The sequence below is a fragment of the Oncorhynchus mykiss genome, chromosome 10, assembly GCF_057628025.1.
Source record: "Oncorhynchus mykiss isolate SJ-2025 chromosome 10, ASM5762802v1, whole genome shotgun sequence".
Lineage (NCBI taxonomy): Eukaryota > Metazoa > Chordata > Actinopteri > Salmoniformes > Salmonidae > Oncorhynchus > Oncorhynchus mykiss.
Window position 1 is genome coordinate 63918890 of NC_143031.1, and position 22028 is coordinate 63940917.

Below are 22028 nucleotides of genomic sequence, written 5' to 3' on the forward strand. Positions count from 1 at the left end.
CATTCCGATAGGATGATGGGGACAATTTCAGTGAAAAACATAAGAGGGCAACAGTACTTGTGCAAAGTTTCAGAATGATAACTTCCAAAATGAGTGTGCTACATGACATTTATCATGAAGTCACCCAGGTGTCCCACACAAGTAGCCCAAATGTACCCAAGTGGCCAAATTGGTGAAGTTATACATTTTGAAGGGAATAACTATATACAAAATACCAAAATGGTATTCGAACACACCCCCCCCAAAAACATTTTTTTTTTAGAAAAAACATGAAAAAAAAACATTTACAAAATAACACTTTCAATATTTGGAAGACCCTCAGTCCTCTACACAATATTATGCTGCTGATGCCAGGTGCCATAGCACATCCATGCCTGCAGAAATACATTTGGGCAGATGAACACCACTTGTGGCAGGAGCTGGATGAACCAGCTTCAGTGGGGGATGGACACCTTGGCACTGGGGGCTCCCAGTTGGAGTCAGTGTCACTGTGAAAGAAAATGTTCAGTTAGAATAGTTTCACATATGAGCCCTGTATCAACAGGTATAATAAACATATATATATAGAGTACAGGGAACATAAGGTTGAATATATTATTATAGACCTGCTAGATCTACTGTCTCATTTATATTATGACATTTCAGCTAGATCTACTGTCTCATTTATATTATGACATTTCAGCTAGATCTACTGTCTCATTTATATTATGACATTTCAGCTAGATCTACTGTCTCTATTATATAATGACAGACCAGCTAGATCTACTGTCTTTATTATATTACAACAGACCAGCTGTATCTGTCTCCATTTCCCTTTGGCCATTGTTGTGGGCCTGCCCTCCCCTCAACAGCCTCAAATAGGCTATTTCATTTCACAAATAATATTTTATATTATTAATTTCAAACAACGGCATTAGCATGAGAATAACTTACCAGTCCAAAATGATGTCCTCTCCGTTCAAAAAATATTCCTCCATTTGGGAATCGCTAAATGAATTGTCCTCGATCAATTTCTTCTAAAAGTGTGTGTACATCTGTATATCTAGACTTAGATTTAGCTTTTCCTGACTTAGTTGCCATACTGATTGATATATAAACAGGAGCGTTGCTCCTTCCGGTATGAATCGTCAATGGCGAATAAACCTCTTTACGCCGGAGTTTACTACATGGGTTGGTCTTCCAACACATAAACATTACATATTGCCGTTTACCTCAGCTCATTGGCTATCTACCCAGCTAGATTTGAAGACGATCAGTGGTCATTGGGTTAAAATACAGTCAATCAACGAAACAGCGGGAAAATCATTGGTGCACAATGTCATTACTTGTCTTCAAATCGGTTTCTTTCAGTCAATACATCCCGCGAAATGACCCATCAGGCTTAGTTGTGTTACAAACAAACCAGTTGATTGCAATGAAACCAAACATGACTGGAAAAGACATGTTCTGTGTGTGTATTTACCTCAAATGTGTCGTCAAAAATGGAATGAGACGGAATTCACAACACAAGCTGTTCACAAAATGTTTTGTGTAAGGCTATAAAAATGGATTTTATCAAACAAAAAATCATTAATTGTGTAACAATGAGCATTGGGATTGCAAACAGATGAAGATCGTCAAAGGTAAACAATTTATTTTATTGCAGTTTGTGATTTTGTTACGCCTGTGCTGGTTGAAATAGTTGTTTTTTTATGGGGCTCTATCCTCAGATAATCGCATCGTATTCTTTCACAGTAAATCCTTTTTAAAATCTGACAACGCAGTTGGATTAGCAAGATTCTAGGCTTTCGAAACCTGAGACACTTGTATTTTCATGAATGTTTAATATGACTATTTATGTAGCGATCACCGTATGTTGTCAAATTTCATCCCGCTACCGGGTTCCGTGCACAGAGAGGTTAACCCCCCTGTTGATCTTCTGCGCTAAACTCTTACACCCAACAATGTCTCTGCTGCTGTCACTACCACATCTATTTCCTGGGATTTATGCTCCATCAGTGCAGTACATTTAATAACCATAGCAATAAACTCAAATCCTACCTTACTAAAAATCATCCTCTCTGGATCTCTCCAGACCTACTCACTAGGTGGCTCCCTGTCAAATTACTCACCCGATCCTCTCGTTACTGCCTCAGCATAGGAAACTTCCTGCCCCACTCGAACTGTGGTAATCTATCACTAAAGCTCTGTTGAGGGCCCTAACAGAATAGCAAATGTAACGTTATGACTACTGTTCCCTGAAGGAGGGAAACAAGGTATAACATACTATGATTGAAGGATCTGAAATCCACTCCTCGCTGGCAGTCCCGCTTTCCATAGGTGATAAGCGTAAGGCTCGGACTCATTCCTTCAATTTAATACCGCTCTTCACAGAGCCCAGTAACAGGTGGTGCGGGGCCAAACGGGTGTCGTACCTCATTTCCCTCCTTCAGGGAACAGTAGTTATAGTCATTGCGTTACCTTCCCTTTCGGTCAGTCAACTTTCAGTCCCCTGTCTCCGCAGTAAGCATGCTGTGGGCTAAACACGGAGCAGTGACATCCAAGCGATAAAACCTCACAAAAGTGTGTGGTGATGTCCAACTCGCCACAGCACAAATATCTCCTACAGTCAACCCTTTAAACAACGCCCAACACGCTGCCAGACCCTTAGTGGAGTTGGCGCGTACCACACTACAGCAGGTAACCCTTGCTGCTATATGCCAGGGAGATAGCCTCCACAACCCAGTGGGAGAGACTCTGCTTAGAGAGCGGGCTAGGTACCTCTTCTGGTGAACGCCCATCCTGCCCCTGTCTGTATTGGTGGGGTACCCATGAGGTAAATGAGAAAGTCTAGACCCAGACCTTCTATGAACCCAGTCAGAAGGCATTAAACAAGATCCTGAAGGAGATGACAGACTTGGGATAGACTCTCTGTGGAGGCTGAAGCCCAGGGTGACCTGATTTTTTAATCATGGGCACTGGTGTTTGTATCATAGGAACAGGAGGGTCTATCAGCCCCAGGCCCTGCTTCATCCCTGCACTGAGACTGTGAAGAGAAGGGTCTGGGCTGCAGACTGGATCCCTGACTGGAGCCTCTGTCTCTCTGATGACCACCAGGACTGTTGTTCAGTCCACCTGTCCACTGGTTGTGTTCTGTGTGGTGGTGGTGGAGTCTCTGTCCCTCGTGGTTGGGTCCTAGTTGCAACTCGGGAAGGAAGAGCGACGGCTCCTGATCCAGAGTTCTGATCCGGGGCCAGGGTTTGTGACCAGCCGCTTCAGAGGTCCACTTTCTCCTGCAAGCAACACTGGATATCAGCAGGTCCTCATGAACTGCAGACTATAAACACTAATTGAACAGAAAAGCATAAAGGTTTATAAAATAAACTCTTTGCTGTACATACAGAAACATGACATTATAAAATATTAACCACAGTCAAGGCCATCTAACACTGAACAATATGGAGCCATTGGAGGTTATTATACAAACGTTCCATGTGTTGATTGAAGAATTAAGTATATTTTGGTTAGACTGGAGATAAAGGAAACTCCCTGCAATGATACAAAAACGTGAGATTCGAACCCTTGCCACAATCTGCGACAGTTACATGGAGCTAGGCACTCTATACAAAGAGCAATTTGACCAGTCAGTGAAATACACTTGATGTAGTTGCTTTAATTATCAGCATGTGCTGTTGTACTTCTCTGAGGAAGCTTCCGTGAACAAGTCCAAGGGTTTTAATTGGCTGATACATAATTTGTTACAGGAAATAATCACAGCCACCTGGTGAGGTTATCATAGGGCTAAATGTGCAAGGTTGTGCCCCGAAGTGTTTACCCATCCCCACTATGTTTGAGTCCTATACTGTAGTTACAAAATTACTTAATTGTTAAACCCATCATGGTGGACATAAATGTGTTGTGGGTAAATATGAGTCAGCTATAAGTCAAAAGTCAGACAAACCTGGCAAATATTTTGATGTGTACAGGAGGTGTTTGTTAGCATTTGTAGGTATATTAAGGCTTGGATTCAATATGATCCATCATTAACCGGCTATAGCAGACACCTGCATGGCTGTTTTGGTGGCGGAATTGTCAAATCGGTGACCAGCAGCTCGTGATCATTGTCACGAAGCTACACCCGTCGTCCCACTCGCGTTACAAGTTCAGAATGAGAAAGTGTATGCTGTACAGAAAGTGACGCTCAAATTGAAAATCATTCAAACAAAATGAGGCCTAATCGGGGTATAGATTACATCTCAAATTCCATTGTTCAAAATTGTAAAGAGGGCTGCATGGGATTTCTCTTAATGCGACTTCGTGCAGCCAATGGCAATGTCCGCTTTAGGTATAATGCCTGGAGCCGCTTGTGGATTTGACAGTGCTACCTCCAGTTCCACCTCCGACACCTCAAAACGTCAGCTATGTAGATATTGCCTAAAGTGGATTTGATTTAATCGGGCCCTTTGAAGGTTGTATTGGTGTGTGCAGAATAGGGTGAGATCAGATGTGATGAATACTGAAGACTCACAATGAAAAGTCCCATTTTGTGTTTATTAAACAAGGTGTCAAATACACCATATGAAAATCACACATACACATGTCAACAACAAAAATCGGCATGAACTTGATAAACTGCATTAATTTTCTCATTAAAAATGTGAAAAAATTTGTCGTTCTATGGATGTAATGGAATAGGAATTTGTGAACCTCAACCTACTCAGTACAAACACAATATGTAACAGACATTTGGGCTTATATATGCTCTATATATCACACAATGTCAGGATGCAATATTCTACCTAGGAATGTTCAACACTGAAATCTGTTAACCTCATTATTCAAAATGCACCTGTGGATATTTTTGGCTGACAACAATGAACATTGTCTTAAATGCAGAGCTTGATCTAAATGTAAAATAATTAAGTGGAATTATGTCTATTCTATAGAATGGAATGGTTTTTCTGCTGGTGTATCCTGAGATAGCTCCTCTCTGAGAACCTCTTCCCGCAGTGCGTACAGGCGAACAGCCGTTCTCCCGTGTGGACCTTCAGGTGCCTCTTCAGGCTGCCAGCTTGGGTGAAGCGCATGTGACACTCGGGGCAGCTGTAGGGTTTCTCCCCTGTGTGGACCCTCTGGTGCCTCTTCAGGTTGGACAACTGGGAGAAACTCACCCGGCAAAGATGGCAGCCGAAAGGTTTCTCCCCCGTGTGCATCCTCTGGTGGATCTCCAACTGTTTGGGGAAACTGAAGGCTTTCCCACAGAAAGAACACGGGAAGTGCTTCTCTTTTCCACCGGATCTGCTGATAGCGTCACAACTACTGTCATTTGTCAAAGGGCTTGTGTAGCCATTTAGTGCACTGGCATTGTCTGAGGTCTGGTTTAACATTAGGAGAGTGTGAGGAGGATGAAGGCCAGGGAGTGTCTGTGTTGTTGCAGGGTCCATGTTCCAGTTGATAGATCCTAGAGAAGGCAGGCTGTAGGCAGCACCTGTTAGGGGGTTAACCTGAGGCGCCATCAGTCTCTCTGAATCACAACTATAGGAGCAAGATGGAGCATCGCTAGCAGAGTCTGTGTCTGTTCTCTCCTGCCGCATACTGACACCTCCCCGTCCCCGCGGACCAAATCTATGCTTCGTCCTGGTCGCAGCCAATCTGTTGTCATGGAGACTAAATCCGGATGTTATTTTGTGTCCCAGTTTGGTTGTTGTTTTGTGGTCGACTGTCTGTTTCTGGTTGACAGTGTTGTTCCCCAGCCCAGAATTGAGGACACTGTCCCATCCACTGACCTCCACTATGTCGCCTCTGGTCCTGGCCTGCTCAGTAAGGTTGTCCCCTGGGCCTTTGGCTGCACCGGTCTGGATTTGGGAATCCAAGATGTCCACCCAGTCTCCTCTGTTAGCCTCCAGCCAATCACCTGCAGGAAAAAGTTAGAAAATATACTTTATAAACACGACAAAAAAACTCCACATATGTGTTTTGTCAAGTTTCTATATTGTGTTTTTGTATTTAACATAAAATTGTATTGATTGAAAAAATATATAGCCAGAAGCGTCACTATTCCCATTGAATAACTATTACTGTATGTAGGTTTTATGTATTTCTCCCTTACCTTGCTCCCCCATCTTTAGTCCATTCAGCAGATCAATGCTCTCTGGTCCATCTTCTATTGTCTCCTCTTTGACCAGCAGAAGATCAGGGTTCCCATCCTCCATGTCTACTGACTGTAAGAGATACAGTGTGAGAGGATGTTGGATCCAGAAATGTGATATGAGCATCCTGCTATGGAGCTATGAGGGATTGCTTTGAGTACAATGCAAACATATTAGTTAATTTGATTACTTGACATTCTTTAAAAGTTTGATAATTCAAAGGCATGGTCCATATATCTTTCCATATAAATCTTGTTCAATATGATCTAAAAGGCAAAACTGATGCTAGATCAGTACTCCTGCTCTGAGGTTGTGTGGATTCAGGCCCTGACCGAATACCATTCAGACAGTAGTTCAGTGGGCTCACCTCAGTGAGACTGTGTGTGGTCCTGTGCTGCTCAGCTGGTTCCTCTGTGGGTTCAGGAGGTGTAGTCTGGTTGTCCTCCACGACCATGTTCCCCTCAGGGTTCCCCAGACCCTCGTCACACCCCTCCTCCTCCTTCACCAGCAGCACCTCTGGAACCTCCTCCTCCTGGAAGAGACAGGTGATACAGATTACAGACATACACTCCCTCAGGTACACACACACACACACACAGAGAGATAATAAACACACTTTCAGGAGGGTTTACCCATCCCCACTACGTAAACAATTTTGACGTGTACAGTAGGTGTTAGTATGTGTAGGTATATTTGCTTATAAAGCGCGGTTGTGTGTACACAGAATAGGGTGAGATCAGATGTACTAAAGAGGCCCTCAATCAAGTCTAAAACAAAATTAGATTTTATTCTATTGAACATACATTTAAAAAAAAATCTGCATGAACTTGAACTGCACACATTTCCTCATTCAAAAAAGTGCCTGTAAAAAAGTTTTAAAAAAGTAGTTCAATGGAAGTAATGAAATAGGCATTGTTATCATATAGCCTACTCAGTACAAACACTATGTAACAGCCGTTTTAGGCTTATACAATGCCAATGAAAGTATTCATACCCCTTGACTTATTTCACATTGTTGCGTTACAGCCTGAATTCAATGGATTTCTCTCTCATCCATCTACACACACTATCCCATAATGATAAAGCGAAAAGATGTTAAGATATTTTTGCAAATGTATTGAAAAGGAAATTTTAAAAAGTATTCACACCTGTGAGTCAATACTTTGTAGAAGCACCTTTGGCAGCAATTATAACGGAGTATTTCTGGGTAAGTCGAAGAACTGATGGATTGTGCAATATTTGCCCATTTATACTTCAACATTTTCAAGCTGTTATATTGGTTGTTGGTCATTGCTAGAAAACCATTTTCAGTTCTTGCCATAGATTAAGTATATACAGTGGGGCAAAAATGTATTTAGTCAGCCACCAATTGTGCAAGTCCTCCTACTTAAAAAGATGAGGCCTGTAATCATCATAGGTACACTTCAACTATGACAGACAAAATGAGGAAAAAAAGATCCAGAAAATCACATTGTAGGATTTTTTATGAATTTATTTGCAAATTATGGTGGAAAATAAGTATTTGGTCACCTACAAACAAGCAAGATTTCTGGCTCACAGACCTGTAACTTTTTCTTTAAGAGGCTCCTCTTTCCTCCACTCGTTACCTGTATTAATGGCACCTGTTTGAACTTGTTATCAGTATAAAATACACCTGTCCACAACCTCAAAAAGTCACACTCCAAACTCCACTATGGCCAAGACCAAAGTGCTGTCACAGGACACCAGAAACAAAATTGTAGACCTGCACCAGGCTGGGAAGACTGAATCTGCAATAGGTAAGCAGCTTGGTTTGAAGAAATCAACTGTGGGAGCAATTATTAGGAAATGGAAGACATACAAGACCACTTATAATCTCCCTCGATCTGGGGCTCCACGCAAGATCTCACCCCGTGGGGTCAAAATGATCACAAGAACGGTGAGCAAAAATCCCAGAACCACACGGGGGGACCTAGTGAATGACCTGCAGAGAGCTGGGACCAAAGTAACAAAGCCTACCATCAGTAACACACTACGCCGCCAGGGACTCAAATCCTGCAGTGCCAGACGTGTCCCCCTGCTTAAGCCAGTACATGTCCAGGCCCGTCTGAAGTTTGCTAGAGAGCATTTGGATGATCCAGAAGAAGATTGGGAGAATGTCATATGGTCAGATGAAACCAAAATATAACTTTTTGGTAAAAACTCAACTCGTCGTGTTTGGAGGACAAAGAATGCTGAGGTGCATCCTAAGAACACCATACCTACTGTGAAGCATGGGGGTGGACACATCATGCTTTGGGGCTGTTTTTCTGCAAAGGGACCAGGACGACTGATCCGTGTAAAGGAAAGAATGAATGGGGCCATGTATCGTGAGATTGAGTGAAAACCTCCTTCCATCAGCAAGGGCATTGAAGATGAAACGTGGCTGGGTCTTTCAGCATGACAATGATCCCAAACACACCGCCCGGGCAACGAAGGAGTGGCTTTGTAAGAAGCATTTCAAGGTCCTGGAGTGGCCTAGCCAGTCTCCAGATCTCAACCCCATAGAAAATCTTTGGAGGGAGTTGAAAGTCCGTGTTGTCCAGCAACAGCCCCAAAACATCACTGCTCTAGAGGAGCTCTGCATGGAGGAATGGGCCAAAATATCAGCAACAGTGTGTGAAAACCTTGTCAAACGTTTTCTGTACGTCTTCACCTCTGTCATTGCCAACAAAGGGTATATAACAAAGTATTGAGATAAATTATTTGGTATTGGTCAAGTATTTGTTCAATAACAAAAGTTTTCCACCATAATTTGCAAATAAATTCATAAATCCTACAATGTGATTTTCTGGATTTTTTTTCTCATTTTGTCTGTCATAATTGAAGTGTACCTATGATGAAAATTACAGGCCTCTCTCATCTTTAAGTGGGAGACCTTGCACAATTGGTGGCTGACTAAATACTTTTTTGACCCTGTGTGTGTGTGTGTGTGTGTGTGTATATATATTATATTTATACCATTTATGAATAATCAATTCAATTGGGTTTATGAACACTGAGAACAGGGAGTTATTAACAATAGCTAGCACTTTTCAGATATGCAATTAAAAACTGTTTTAAGGTGGTGGGGATAGGATCGAGCAGGCAGGTAGGGCAACCCTGTCAACCAGTGAAAATAAATCCATAGTGCCTTTGCGTGGTAGGCTAGGGCACATACTTTGTATATATAGTGTAAGTGAACACCCCTTCAAATGAATGGATTTGGCTATTTCAGCTATACCCATTTCTGACAGGTAGGTACAATTGAGCTTACATCCATGCAATCTCCAGACATAGTCGCTGTAGAATGGCCTTACTGAAGAGATCAGTGACTTTCAACATGGCACCGTCATAAGATGCCACCTTTCCAACAAGTCAGTTTGTCAAATCTCTGCCCTATTAGAGCTTCCCCGGTCAACTATAAGTGCTGTTACTGAAGTGGAAACGTCTAGGAGCAACAAGGGCTCAGCCGCAAATTGATAGGCCACACAAGCTGACAGAACGGGACCGCCGAGTGCTGAAGCGCGTAAGGATTGTCTGTTCTCTGTTAAAACACTCATTACCAAGTTCCAAACGGCTTCTGGAAGCAACACCAGCACAAGAACAGTTTGTCGAGAGCTTCATGAAATGGGTTTCCATGGCCGAACAGCTGCACACAAGCCTAAGATCACCATGAGCAATGCTAAGTGTCGGCTGGAGAGGTGTAAAGCTTGCCACCTGCCCCAATGCAAAGTGCCAACTGTAAAGTTTGGTGGATGAATAATGGTCTAGAGCCCCTTAAATTACAGTGAAGGGAAATGTTAACGCTACAGCATACAATGACATTCTAGAAAATTCTGTGCTTCCAAATTTGCGGCAACAGTTTGGGGAAGGCCTTTTCCTGTTTCAGCATGACAATGGCCCTGTGCAAAGTGAAGTCCATACAGAAATTGTTTGTCGACATCAGTGTGGAAGAACTTGACTGGCCAGCACAGAGCCCTGACCTCAAACCCATGAATTGGAATGGTACTCAGTAATGTCTTTTATTTTCCCCAAACATGACTTTCTATTAAGGACAAAAAGTGAATTGCTTTGTAATATTTTTTGCAGTATTACTTTAGCGTCTTGTTGCAAACAGGATGCATGTTGTGGAATATTTTTGATTCTGTATAAACTTCCTTTTCACTCTGTCATTTAGGTTAGTATTGTGGAGTAACTACAATGATGTTGATCCATCCCCAGTTTTCTCCCATCACAACCATTAAACGAGGTAACTGTTTTAAAGTCACCATTGGCCTTAGTGAAATCCCAGAGCAGTTTCCTTCCTCTCCGGTAACAGAGTTAGACAGTCTCTTTGTAGTAACTGGGTGTATTGATACACCATCCAAAGAGTAATTAATAACGTCACCATGCTCAAAGGGATATCCAATGTATTTTTTATTTATTTTTTTACCAATTGCTGCCCTTCTTTGTGAGGCATTGTAAAAACCTCCCTGGTCTTTCTGGTTGAATCAGTGTGAGATAAAAATATATATTTAGATACTTTTGTATCTATATTCACAATAACACGAGTCCTATAGTCGACATAACCTGAAAGGCCGCTCAGCAAGGAAGAAGCCACTGCTCCAAACCCACCATTAAAAAAAAAACAGACTACGGTTTGCAACTGCACATAGGGACAAAGATTGTACTTTTTGGAGAAATGTCCGGTCTGATGAAACAAAAATAGAACTGTTTGGCCATAATGACCATCGTTATGTTTGGAGGAAGAAGGGGGAGGCTTGCAAGCCAAAGAACATCATCCCAAATGTGAAGCACGGGGGTGGCAACATGTTGTGGGGGTGCTTTGCTGCAGGAGGGAGTGGTGCACTTCACAAAATAGATGGCATCATAAGGCAGGAAGTTAAAGCTTGATCACAAATGGGTCTTCCAAATGGACAAGTTGGTGTGGGGGCTGTGCTTTGGCAAAGTGGGTGGGGTTATATCCTTCCTGTTTGGCCCTGTCTGGGGGTATCATCGGATGGGGCCACAGTGTCTCTTGACCCCTCCTGTCTCAGCCTCCAGTATTTATGCTGCAGTAGTTTATGAGTCGGGGGGCTAGGGTCAGTTTGTTATATCTGGAGTACTTCTCCTGTCCTATCCGGTGTCCTGTGTGAATTTAAGTATGCTCTCTCTAATTCTCTCTTTCGGAGGACCTGAGCCCTAGGACCATGCCTCAGGACTACCTGGCATGATGACTCCTTGCTGTCCCCAGTCCACCTGGCCGTGCTGCTGCTCCAGTTTAAACTGTTCTGCCTGTGATTATTATTATTATTATTATTATTATTATTATTATTATTATTATTATTATTATTATTATTATTATTATTATTATTATTATTATTATTATTATTATTATTATTATTATTATTATTATTTGACCATGCTGGTCATTTATGAACATTTGAACATCTCCACCAGGCACAGCCAGAAGAGGACTGGCCACCCCACACAGCCTGGTTCCTCTCTAGGTTTCTTCCTAGGTTTTGGCCTTTCTAGGGAGTTTTTACTAGCCACCGTGCTTCTACACCTGCATTGCTTGCTGTTTTAGGCTGGGTTTCTGTACAGCACTTTGAGATGTCAGCTGATGTACGAAGGGCTGTATAAATAAATCTGATACGATTTTGATTTGACAATGACCCCAAGCATACTTCCAAAGTTGTGGCAAAATGGCTTAAGGACAACAAAGTCAAGGTATTGGAGTTGCCATCACAAAGCCCTGACCTCAAGCCCTGAAGATTTGTGTGGGCAGAACTGAAAAAGCATGTGTGAGCAAAGATGCCTACAAACCTGACTCAGTTACACCAGCTCTGTCAGGAGAAATGGAACAAAATTCACCCAATTTATTGTGGGAAGCTTGTGGAAGACTACCTGAAACATTTGACCCAAGTTAAACAATATAAATGCAATGCTAGCAAATACTAATTGAGTGTACGTAAACTTCTGACCAACTGGGAATGTGATGAAAGAAATAAAAGCTTAAAAGATATCATTCTCTACTATTATTCTGACATTTCACATTCTTAAAATAACGTGGTGATCCTAACTAACCTAAGACAGGGATTTTTTACTAGGATTAAATGTCAGGAATTGTGGAAAAACTGAGTTTAAATGTATTTGGCTAAGGTGTATGTAAACCTGCGACTTCAACTGTATATCACAGTGTCTGAATGCAATACTTTTACGAGAATCTTCAACACTGAAATCTTTTACTCTCGTAATTGCAAATCAAATGTTATTTGTCTCATGCGCCGTATACAACATGTGTAGACCTTACAGTGAAATGATTACTTAACCAACAATTACGTTTTAAGAAAATCCCTAAAAAATAAGAGATAAGAATAACAAATAAAGAGCAGCAGTAAATAACAAGCCTCTTGGACCTAGACATGGCGCTCCGGTACCGCTTGCCGTGCGGTAGCAGAAAGAACAGTCTATGACTTGGGTGGCTGGAGTATTTTTGGGGCTTTCCTCTGACACCGCCTGGTATAGAGGTCCTGGATGGCAGGTAGCTTGGCCTCTGATGTACTGGGCCGTATGCACCATCCTCTGTAGTGCCTTGCGGTCGGAGGCCGAGCAGTTGCCATACCAGGCAGTGATGCAACCCGACAGGATGCTCTCGATGGTGCAGCTGTAGAAGCAGTCTCCTGAGGGGGAATAGGTTTTGTTGTGCCCGCTTCACAACTGTCATGGTATGCTTGGACCATGTTAGTTTGTTGGTGATGTGAACACCAAGGAACTTGAAGCTCTCAACCTGCTTCACTACAGCCCCGTCGATGAGAATGGGGGCATGCTCGGTCCTCCTTTTCCTATAGTCCACAATCATCTCCTTTGTGTCTTGATCACATTGAGGGAGAGGTTGTTGTCCTTGCACCACACGGTCAGGTCTCTGACCTCCTCCCTACAGGCTTTCTCATCATTGTCAGTGATCAGGCCTACCACTGTTGTGTCATCAGCAAACTTAATGATGGTGTTGGAGTCGTGCCTGGCCGTGCAGTCATGAGTGAACAGGGAGTACAGGAGGGGACTGAGCACACACACCTGAGGGGCCCCCGTGTTGAGGATCAGCGTGGCAGATTTGTTACCTACCTTTACCACCTGGGGGTGACCCGTCAGGAAGTCCAGGATCCAGTTGCAGAGGGAGGTGTTTAGTTCCAGGGTCTTTAGATTAGTGATGAGCTTTGAGGGCACTATGGTGTTGAACACTGAGCTGTAGTCAATGAATAGCATTCTCACGTAGGTGTTCCTTTTTTTCCAGGTGGGAGAGGGCAGTGTGGAGTGCAATAGAGATTACACCTGTGGATCTGTTGGTGCGGTATGCAAATTGTAGTGGGTCTAGGGTTTCTGGGATAATGGTGTTGATGTGAGCCATGACCAGCCTTTCAAAGCATTTCATGACTGCAGACGTGAGTGCTACAGGTCAGTAGTCATTTAGACAGGTTACCTTAGTGTTCTTGAGCACAGGGACTATGGTTGTCTGCTTAACCTGTTGAGTGTAGGGGGCAGTATTTTGATGTTTGGATGAAAAACGTACCCAAATGAAACTGCCTATTTCTCAGGCCCAGAATCTAGATTATGCATATAATTGTCAGATTAGGATAGAAAACTAAAGTTTCCAAAACTGTCAAAATATTGTCTGTGAGTATAACAGAACTGATATTACAGGCGAAAACCTGAGGAAAATCCAACCCGAAAATGCTGTTTTTCCTGAAAGCTCTGTTCCATTGCCTGCCATCGCTCCATTTAAAAAGGGATATCAACCAGATTCCTTTTCATATGGCTTCCACATGCTGTGAACAGTCTTTAGACATAGTTTCAGGCTTTTATTTTGAAAAATGAGCGAGAAAGATCACCGCGTCATTGTATGGCTGGGTGCCAGCAGCATTTTGCATGCGCAACAGCTTGGAGCAGACATTTCCTCTCTCCTATTGAAGAAGCTACAGTCCCGGTTGAAATATTATCGATTATATATTTTTAAAACAACCTGAGGATTGATTATAAAAAACATTTGACATGTTTCTACGAACTTTACGGATACTATTTGGAATTTGTCTGCTCCGTCGTGACCGCTCGAGCCTGTGGATTTCTGAACATAACACACCAACCAAATGGAGGTATTTTGGATATAAAAATAATCTTTATGGAACAGAAGGAACATTTGTGTAACTGGGAGTCTCGTGAGTGCAAACATCCGAAGATCAAAGGTAAGTGATTATTACTTTTCTGACTTTCGTGACCAATCTACTTGGTTGCTAGCTGTTTGTAATGTTTGTCTGCTGAGAGAGATGTCCTTACATAAACGCTTGGTATGCTTTCGCCGAAAAGCTTTTTTGAAATCTGACACGCCAGGTGGATTAACAACAAGCTAAACTGTGTTTTGCTATATTGCACTTGTGATTTCATAAATATTTTTTTGTAATTTAATTTGGCGCTCTGCAATTCAGCGGATGTTGACGAAAATGATCCCGCTAACGGGATGGGTGCATCAAGAAGTTAAAATATGTTGGTATTACAGGCTCAGACAGGGAGAGGTTGAAAATGTCAGTGAAGACACTTGCCAATTGGTCAGCGCATGCTCGGAGTACACGTCCTGGTAATCCGCCTGGCCCAGCAGCCTTATGAATGTTAACCCGTTTAAAGGTCTTACTCACATCGGCTGCAGAGAGTGTGATCACACAGTCTTCCGGAACAGCTGATGCTCTCATGCATGTTTCAGTGTTACTTGCCTCAACGTGGGCATAGAAGTTATTTAGCTCATCTGGTAGGCTCGTATCACTAGGCAGCTCTCGACTGTGCTTCCCTTTGTAGTCTAATAGTTTGCAGGCCCTGCCACATCCAACGAGCATCGGAGCCGGTGTAGTACGATTCGATCCTGTGATGGTTTGTCGGAGGGAATAGCAGGATTTCTTATAAGCTTCCGGGTTAGAGTCCTGCTCCTTGAAAGCGGCAGCTCTACCCTTTAGCTCAGTGTGAATGTTGCCTGTAATCCATGGCTTCTGGTTGGGTATGTACGTACAGTTAATGTGGAGACGACGTTATTGATAAAGCCAGTGACTGGTCTGGTGTACACCTCAATGCCATCGGAAGAATCCCGGAACATATTTCAGTCTGTGCTAGCAAAACAGTCCTGTAGTTTAGCATCTGCTTCATCTGACCACTTTTTTACAGACTGAGTCACAGGTGCATCTTGTTTTAATTTTTGCTTGTAAGCAGGATCAGGAGGATAGAGTTAAGGTCAAATTTGCCAAACGGAGGGCGAGCTTTGCACGCGTGCGTTTCTGTGTGTGGAGTAAAGGTGGTCTAGAAAATATTTCCCTCTGGTTCCACATTTAACATGCTGATAGAAATTAGGTAAAACTGATTTAAGTTTCCCTGCATTAAAGTCCCCAGCCACTAGGAGCGCCGCCTCTGGATGAGCGTTCCTGTTTGCTTATGGCGGAATACAGCTCATTGAGTGCTGTTTTAATGCCAACGTCGGTCTGTGGTGGTATGTAGACAGTAGAGGTCGACCGGTTAATCGGAATGGCCGATTAATTAGGGCCGATTTCAAGTTTTCATAAAAGGAAATCGGTGTCGCATTTTTTTTTTACACCTTTAACAAGTCAGTTAAGAACACATTCTTATTTTCAATGACGGCCTAAGAACGACAGATTTTTACCTTGTCAGCTCGAGGGATTCAATCTTGCAACCTTACAGTTAACTAGTCCAACGCTCTAACCACCGGATTACATTGCACTCCACGAGGAGACTGCCTGTTACGCGAATGCAATAAGCCAAGGTAAGTTGCTAACCAGCATTAAACTTCTTATAAAAAACAATCATAATCACTAGTTAACTACACATGGTTGATGATATTACTAGTTTATCTAGCATGTCCTGTGTTGCATATAATCGATGCGGTGCGTATCGTTGCTCCAATGTGTACCTAACTATAAACATCAATGCCTTAAAATCAATACACAGAAGTATATATTTTTAAACCTGCATATTTAGCTAAAAGAAATCCAGGTTAGCAGGCAATATTAACCAGGTGAAATTGTGTCACTTCTCTTGCGTTCATTGCACGCAGAGTCAGTGTATATGCAACAGTTTGGGCCGCCTAATTTGCCAGAATTCTACATAATTATGACATAACATTGAAGGTTGTGCAATGTAACAGGAATTTTTAGACTTATGGATGCCACCCGTTAGATAAAATACGGAACGGTTCCGTATTTCACTGAAAGAATAAATGTCTCGTTTTTGAGATTATTGTTTTTCGGATCTGGCCATATTAATGACCTAAGGCTCGTATTTCTGTGTGTTATCATGTTATAACTAAGTCTATGATTTGATAGAGCAGTCTGACTGAGTTATGGTAGGCAGCAACAGCATTCATTCAAACAGCACTTTCATGCGTTTGCCAGCAGCTGTTTATGACTTCAAGCCTATCAACTCCCGAGATTAGGCTGGTGTAACCGATGTGAAATGGCTAGTTAGTTAGCGGGGTGCGCGCTAATAGCGTTTCAGACGTCACTCGCGCTGAGACTTGGAGTAGTTGTTCCCCTTGCTCTGCATGGGTAACGCTGCTTCGAGGGTGGCTGTTGTCTTTGTGTTCCTGGTTCGAGCCCAGGTAGGAGCGAGGAGAGGAATGGAAGCTATACTGTTACACTGGCAATACTGAAGTGCCTATAAGAACATCCAATAGTCAAAGGTTAATGAAAAACAAATGGTAGAGAGAGAAATAGTCCTATAATAACTACAACCTAAAACTTCTTACCTGGGAATATTGAAGACTCATGTTAAAAGGAACCACCAGCTTTCATATGTTCTCATGTTCGGAGCAAGGAACTTAAACGTTAGCTTTCTTACATGGCACATATTGCACTTTTACTTTCTCCTCCAACACTTTGTTTTTGCATTATTTAAACCAAATTGAACATGTTTCATTTGAGGCTAAATTTATTTTATTCATGAATTATATTAAGTTAAAATAAGTGTTCATTCAGCATTGTTGTAATTGTCATTATTACAAATAAATAAAATAAAAATCAGCAGATTAATCGGTATCTGCTTTTTTTGGTCCTCCAATAATCGGTGTTGAAAAATTATAAAATCGGTCGACCTCTAGTAGAGCGCTACAAATGAACTCTATCTACCTAGAGAGAATCTCATGATAAGCTGTAGACCACACTCTCAGGTGAGCAAAACCCTGAGACTTCCTTAGATATTGTGCACCAACTATTGTTACAAATATGCATAGGCCCCCGCCCTGTGTCTTACCAGAGGCTGCGGTTCTGTCGATAGCGTATAACCCGCCAGGTGTATATTCTTACTGTCATCGTTCAGCCACGACTCGTTGAAACATAAGATGTTACAGTTAACGTCCCGTTGGTGGGATATACGTGCTTTCAGTTTGTCCCATTTATTTTCCAGCGATTGAACATTAGCTAGCAGTACAGAAGGCAAGGGCAGATTAGCCACTCGTCACCTGATCCTCACAAGCCAGCCTGATCTCTTTCTGCAAAACCTACGTTTACTTTGCCAGCGAATCATGGGGATCTGGACCTGGTCGGGTGTCCATTGTATATCCCTCACATCCGACTCATTGAAGAAGTCCTCGTCCAATATGAGGTGAGTAATCCCAGTTCAAATGTCCAGAAGCTCTTTTCGGTAATAAGAGACAGTAGCAGCAACATTATGTACAAAACAAGTTGCGAACAACGCAAAAAAACAAGCAAAATAGCATGGTGGGTTAAGAGCCGATAAGACGGCAGCCCTACCCGCCGGCGCCATCTTCAGTATGCATCAAACGCATCCGAGGATGTTTTAAGCTGACAACAATCACAATACATCTGTCTTTAACGCAGGGTTTGATCTAAACGTCAAAAGCTATCGAGTGGAATGGTTACTTTCTATGTTCTAGAATGGGATTTTTTTTCTGCTGGTGTGTCCTTAGGTAGCTCCTCTCTTAGAACTTCTTCCTGCAGTGTGTACAGGCGAACGGCTTCTATCCCCTGTGGACCTTGAGGTGCATGTTCAGCTGAAGCTTGCAGGAGAATCCACCCTCTGGTGGATCTCCACCCTCTGGGGGCAGCTGAAGCCTTTGTGAAAGAATATGCAGAGGAACATTTGTCTTTAATATTGACTCATGTTGCTCCCCCTCCCCATGACTTGGCCCTTTGAGTTCAATACCTGATTGAAAAGGACGTTTGAATCAGAAGGCCCCATCGATGAGGAAATTGGGTCGCAATCCCTGAACGTGTGGAAAGGGGAGTGGGTCGTGACACTTGGATTTGTCTCTAAGCTTTCCCTGTAAACTAAGAAATATCTGCATTCCATGTGGGAGGAACGTCACACTCCGCTTTCACAGTCACTTCATCTACAACCAGACCCTGCCCTTTCCCATCTAGGCACCCTTCAGAGTATACACTACTACTGTACAGGTTCCAGTCCCCTCTAGACAGATCAGTTTGTGTCTAAACCAAATGGGATGTCGCCAGGGTCCATCTCTGTAGCGTAAGAACAAGACGGATAATGGCTGCCAATGTCTAAAACATCACTATCCCCAATTAACCATCCTCTGGCTCTGCTGAAATACCTGTAAATACTCTGAGCCAGGAGCAAGAGTTCAGCCCCACCCCATCTCTCTGGGTCTGATCTGTGGTTAGATCCTGCATGTTACATTTAAAGTCTCGGAGTGCGTCTGACTTGAGGACGGTGTTCGCCGTTCCACTGACCTCGCTGATGTTGCGTTGTGTCCTGGCCTGGGGCATGGTGACGGTGGGGCAGTCACCCATCGCTACAGGGGGCGTCACTCCAGCCTCGGCGCCAGTCTGGATGTCTCTGTTGTGTCTTGGGTTCTCTCCTTCAGTCCTCTCCTGCTTTACCCCAGGACCTGCAGCCTCTGCAGACTGACAAGAAGAGATTATTATCTTTACATGATTTGAATTGGATAACAATGTTGTAGGGAAGTCTCACAGCACCCCTATGGCAGATAAGGATGTACATGTAAGCAAATGAATAGCCGAGGGGAGCCTTTCTGAAATAAACAGGCCACATTTGATGTACTCCAATTTTGACGTAATACTATGACACTAACCTCTATCACAATAACATGCTTGGTTGAGGTTCCACTCCCCTCAACAGCTATGGGTTGGTCATCTCTCCACGTGTTGTGTCCCGCTGGGTTCACAAAGCTCATGTGGCCTCCAGTGGGATGTCCTTCACCTAATAGGGTTATTGGGGGGGGGGTTAAATTAGGTATTGTCCACGTAGTGTAGATTTTGACTAGGTGGGATGCAGCGAATGTCAGAAGTCACTTTCCGTATCAGGTTAGCAGACTTTACGAAGCAATATAGGATACTTAACCTAACTATAATAACCTGCTACCTTACGTTAAGGTTAAGAAAAGTACAAGCTAAAATCCCAAAATTCTCACCGACTCAACTTTTGACATTAGCGGGATGACATCCCTTCTAGACATGACCCACAGCCTTCTGCAAAATGTACCTCTTGCCATTCCTCTGTATCGATCGAGGATCTTGACACTACTGGGACGACTGGCGAGGACGCGCTCCCGTGCCACCTTCAGTTCCAGTAGCTGTAGTTTCCTACGCAATACCCTGTTTTCTTTCTGGCTTTGATTTATTTCCAGACGAAACACTGCATAGTCGTCGTCTACGAGTTTACAGATCTCGGTCACGGCTGAATTCGCTAGCAGCTCCATGATGGAGGCTATTTGAGTGTGAAAACCCATACAGTTAGCCATTGTTAGCTAACGTTAACAGCTAGCTAGCGTTACCTAGATAACATCTATCAAGTAAGTCCCGTCTCCAACGCGATTTAAATTCTACCTGGAGTGATGTTGTGCGGTTTTGAGTTCCAGGGTGTTAATAAAAGTCTAAATTCCAACAAAAATGCTAACGTGGAAATGGTTCTTGATCATTGTTTACTTGCGTTTACACAGATGTTATTGGTTGAAGTCAGCTCAAATGGTGCGGCTAAATAAAAAGTCTATGCGCGCTGTTCTTTGAAATACGGTATTGCTTATTACGTTACACATCAAATCTATTAATTGCCTTTCCGTATTTGAGAAAAAAAAGTATGTCCTCCGTGAACCGGAAACCGATAAGTGGTCTTCTTTGAGGTTTAACGGGGGTTGGCATGTTGCATTACCGCCACCTACTAGACTGGAGTACACCTCCCGTATACTTTGCTTGGAAAAAATAAAAACAAATACCCTACCATCTAACACTACACTCACAAAAAAATAACAACCCTTGTCCACTATTTAAATCTATGTAGTCTACCTCAGGCCAACAACCTGACACCACCACTTAACACACCCATTAACTCTGATGTCAGCTACCTCTTTGCAGCTGCCACCACAACCTCAATTTTCTGCGACTTACATTCCATCCCTGCAGTACAATTGATAATCATTGCTAGAAATCCAAGCTTACTGAAACATATGTCACTTGTTGTCCTATCGCTCTACTGGTACAGATATTCTACTCACACCACTCCTCTCAGGATCCCTCCTCCTTGACCCATCTTCCTCTACTTTCTTCACTGCCTCAGCCAGCCCAGCCTCACATTCAATTCAGCCCAGCAGCATATGACAACTTCTGCACTACTCTAACCCTGGAAACCTCAACCTGCCTCTCGCACTGGACATTTCTGATCTCAAGCCCCATAGGCACCCCTACAGGTAACACATACCACTACTTTCCTGACCAGCAGAAACACAAAATTATCACAAGACCACTTCTAGTTTCCCTCACCGATTCCACAGCACCCAACTCTTTTCATCCACCTGAAACCACAAATGGATCAGCCAAAAGGGTCCACTTTTTCCAAACTTCACTCCTACGGTCACAGATTCATCAATATCCTGACCCTCAGTGCTAGCCTCGGGCTCAGAGAACTTCCCTACACCGACCACCTCCCATACTTCGCCCTCATTGACTTCCAATTCTCCTCATGTCTTCAGCTCACTCTGCTTACACTTTCTACCATTCTTCTTTAACAAACCATCTCCCTTTTCCCCATCATTTTTAACCAACTCAAGCCTCACCATCTTCCTCTCTCAGACCTCCTCTGCCTCTCCTTTCCCCCCCTCCATATTCCAAGTATACATCTCCTTATGATAATATTGCACTTCTACTGACATACATATTGTTCTTACCTTGTCAAGGGACGCAATTTTAACGGCTGTCACAATCTCGTACAGTCAGCACGAACCCCTCGGGATGTATTTCTCAACAGTGTATCCCACTTATAAAGCATCTGTTTCGTTTTGATGTTCTTTATCAAAAGCTATCGTGCCGCTTTTCCTTTTCAAACAAGCGCGCTCTTCCAACCACCCTCCACCCGGGTGTGCCTTCCGACCTCCGATAAGTGGCCAGAGGATATAAATTCGTTAGTAGTCCAAAGGAAGTGTCCTCCCCTCCTTGATAGTCTTTTTGGAATCTACCATGCCACCTTTGAATCAGCTTTTGTTTTGTTGCTGGAGAAAAGCATGCAGCTGTTTAAAAACAAATACAGTGCCTTACAAAAGTATTCATCACCCTTGGCGTTTTTCCCATTTTGCTGCATTACAACCTGTAATCTAAATAGATTTTTATTTGGATTTCATGTAATGGACATACGCAAAATAGTCCAAATTGGTGAAGTGAATTTTTTTTTTATTTTAATTTTTTCAAAAAAATAAAAAACGGAAAAGTGGTCTGTGCAATGTATTCACCCCCTTTGCTATGAAGCCCCTAAATAAGATCTGGTACAACCAATTATCTTCAGAAGTAACATAATTAGTTAAATAAAGTCCACCTGTGTGCAATCTAAGTGTCACACGATCTGACACATGATCTCAGTATATATACACCTGTTCTGAAAGGCCCC

General features: G+C 42.9%; 1 protein-coding gene across 2 annotated transcripts; it reads right to left on the bottom strand.

Moving 5' to 3' along the window:
- Positions 1-4511: 4511 nt before the first annotated feature.
- On the bottom strand, positions 4512-21508 carry LOC110534703 (uncharacterized). Of its 2 annotated transcripts, none has more exons than XM_021619636.3 (6): positions 21316-21508; positions 19228-19355; positions 18866-19039; positions 6496-6660; positions 6089-6200; positions 4512-5893 (listed from the first exon to the last, which is right to left on the bottom strand). In XM_021619636.3, the coding sequence occupies exons 2-6, from the start codon at positions 19327-19329 to the stop codon at positions 4920-4922; spliced, it is 1527 nt and encodes a 508-aa protein (XP_021475311.3). In that variant the 5' UTR covers positions 19330-19355; positions 21316-21508; the 3' UTR covers positions 4512-4919. The 2 variants fall into 2 exon arrangements, with proteins under 2 accessions (XP_021475311.3, XP_036790378.2); XM_036934483.2 differs by lacking the exon at positions 21316-21508 and adding an exon at positions 19638-19910.
- Between the last annotated feature and the right edge of the window lie 520 nt (positions 21509-22028).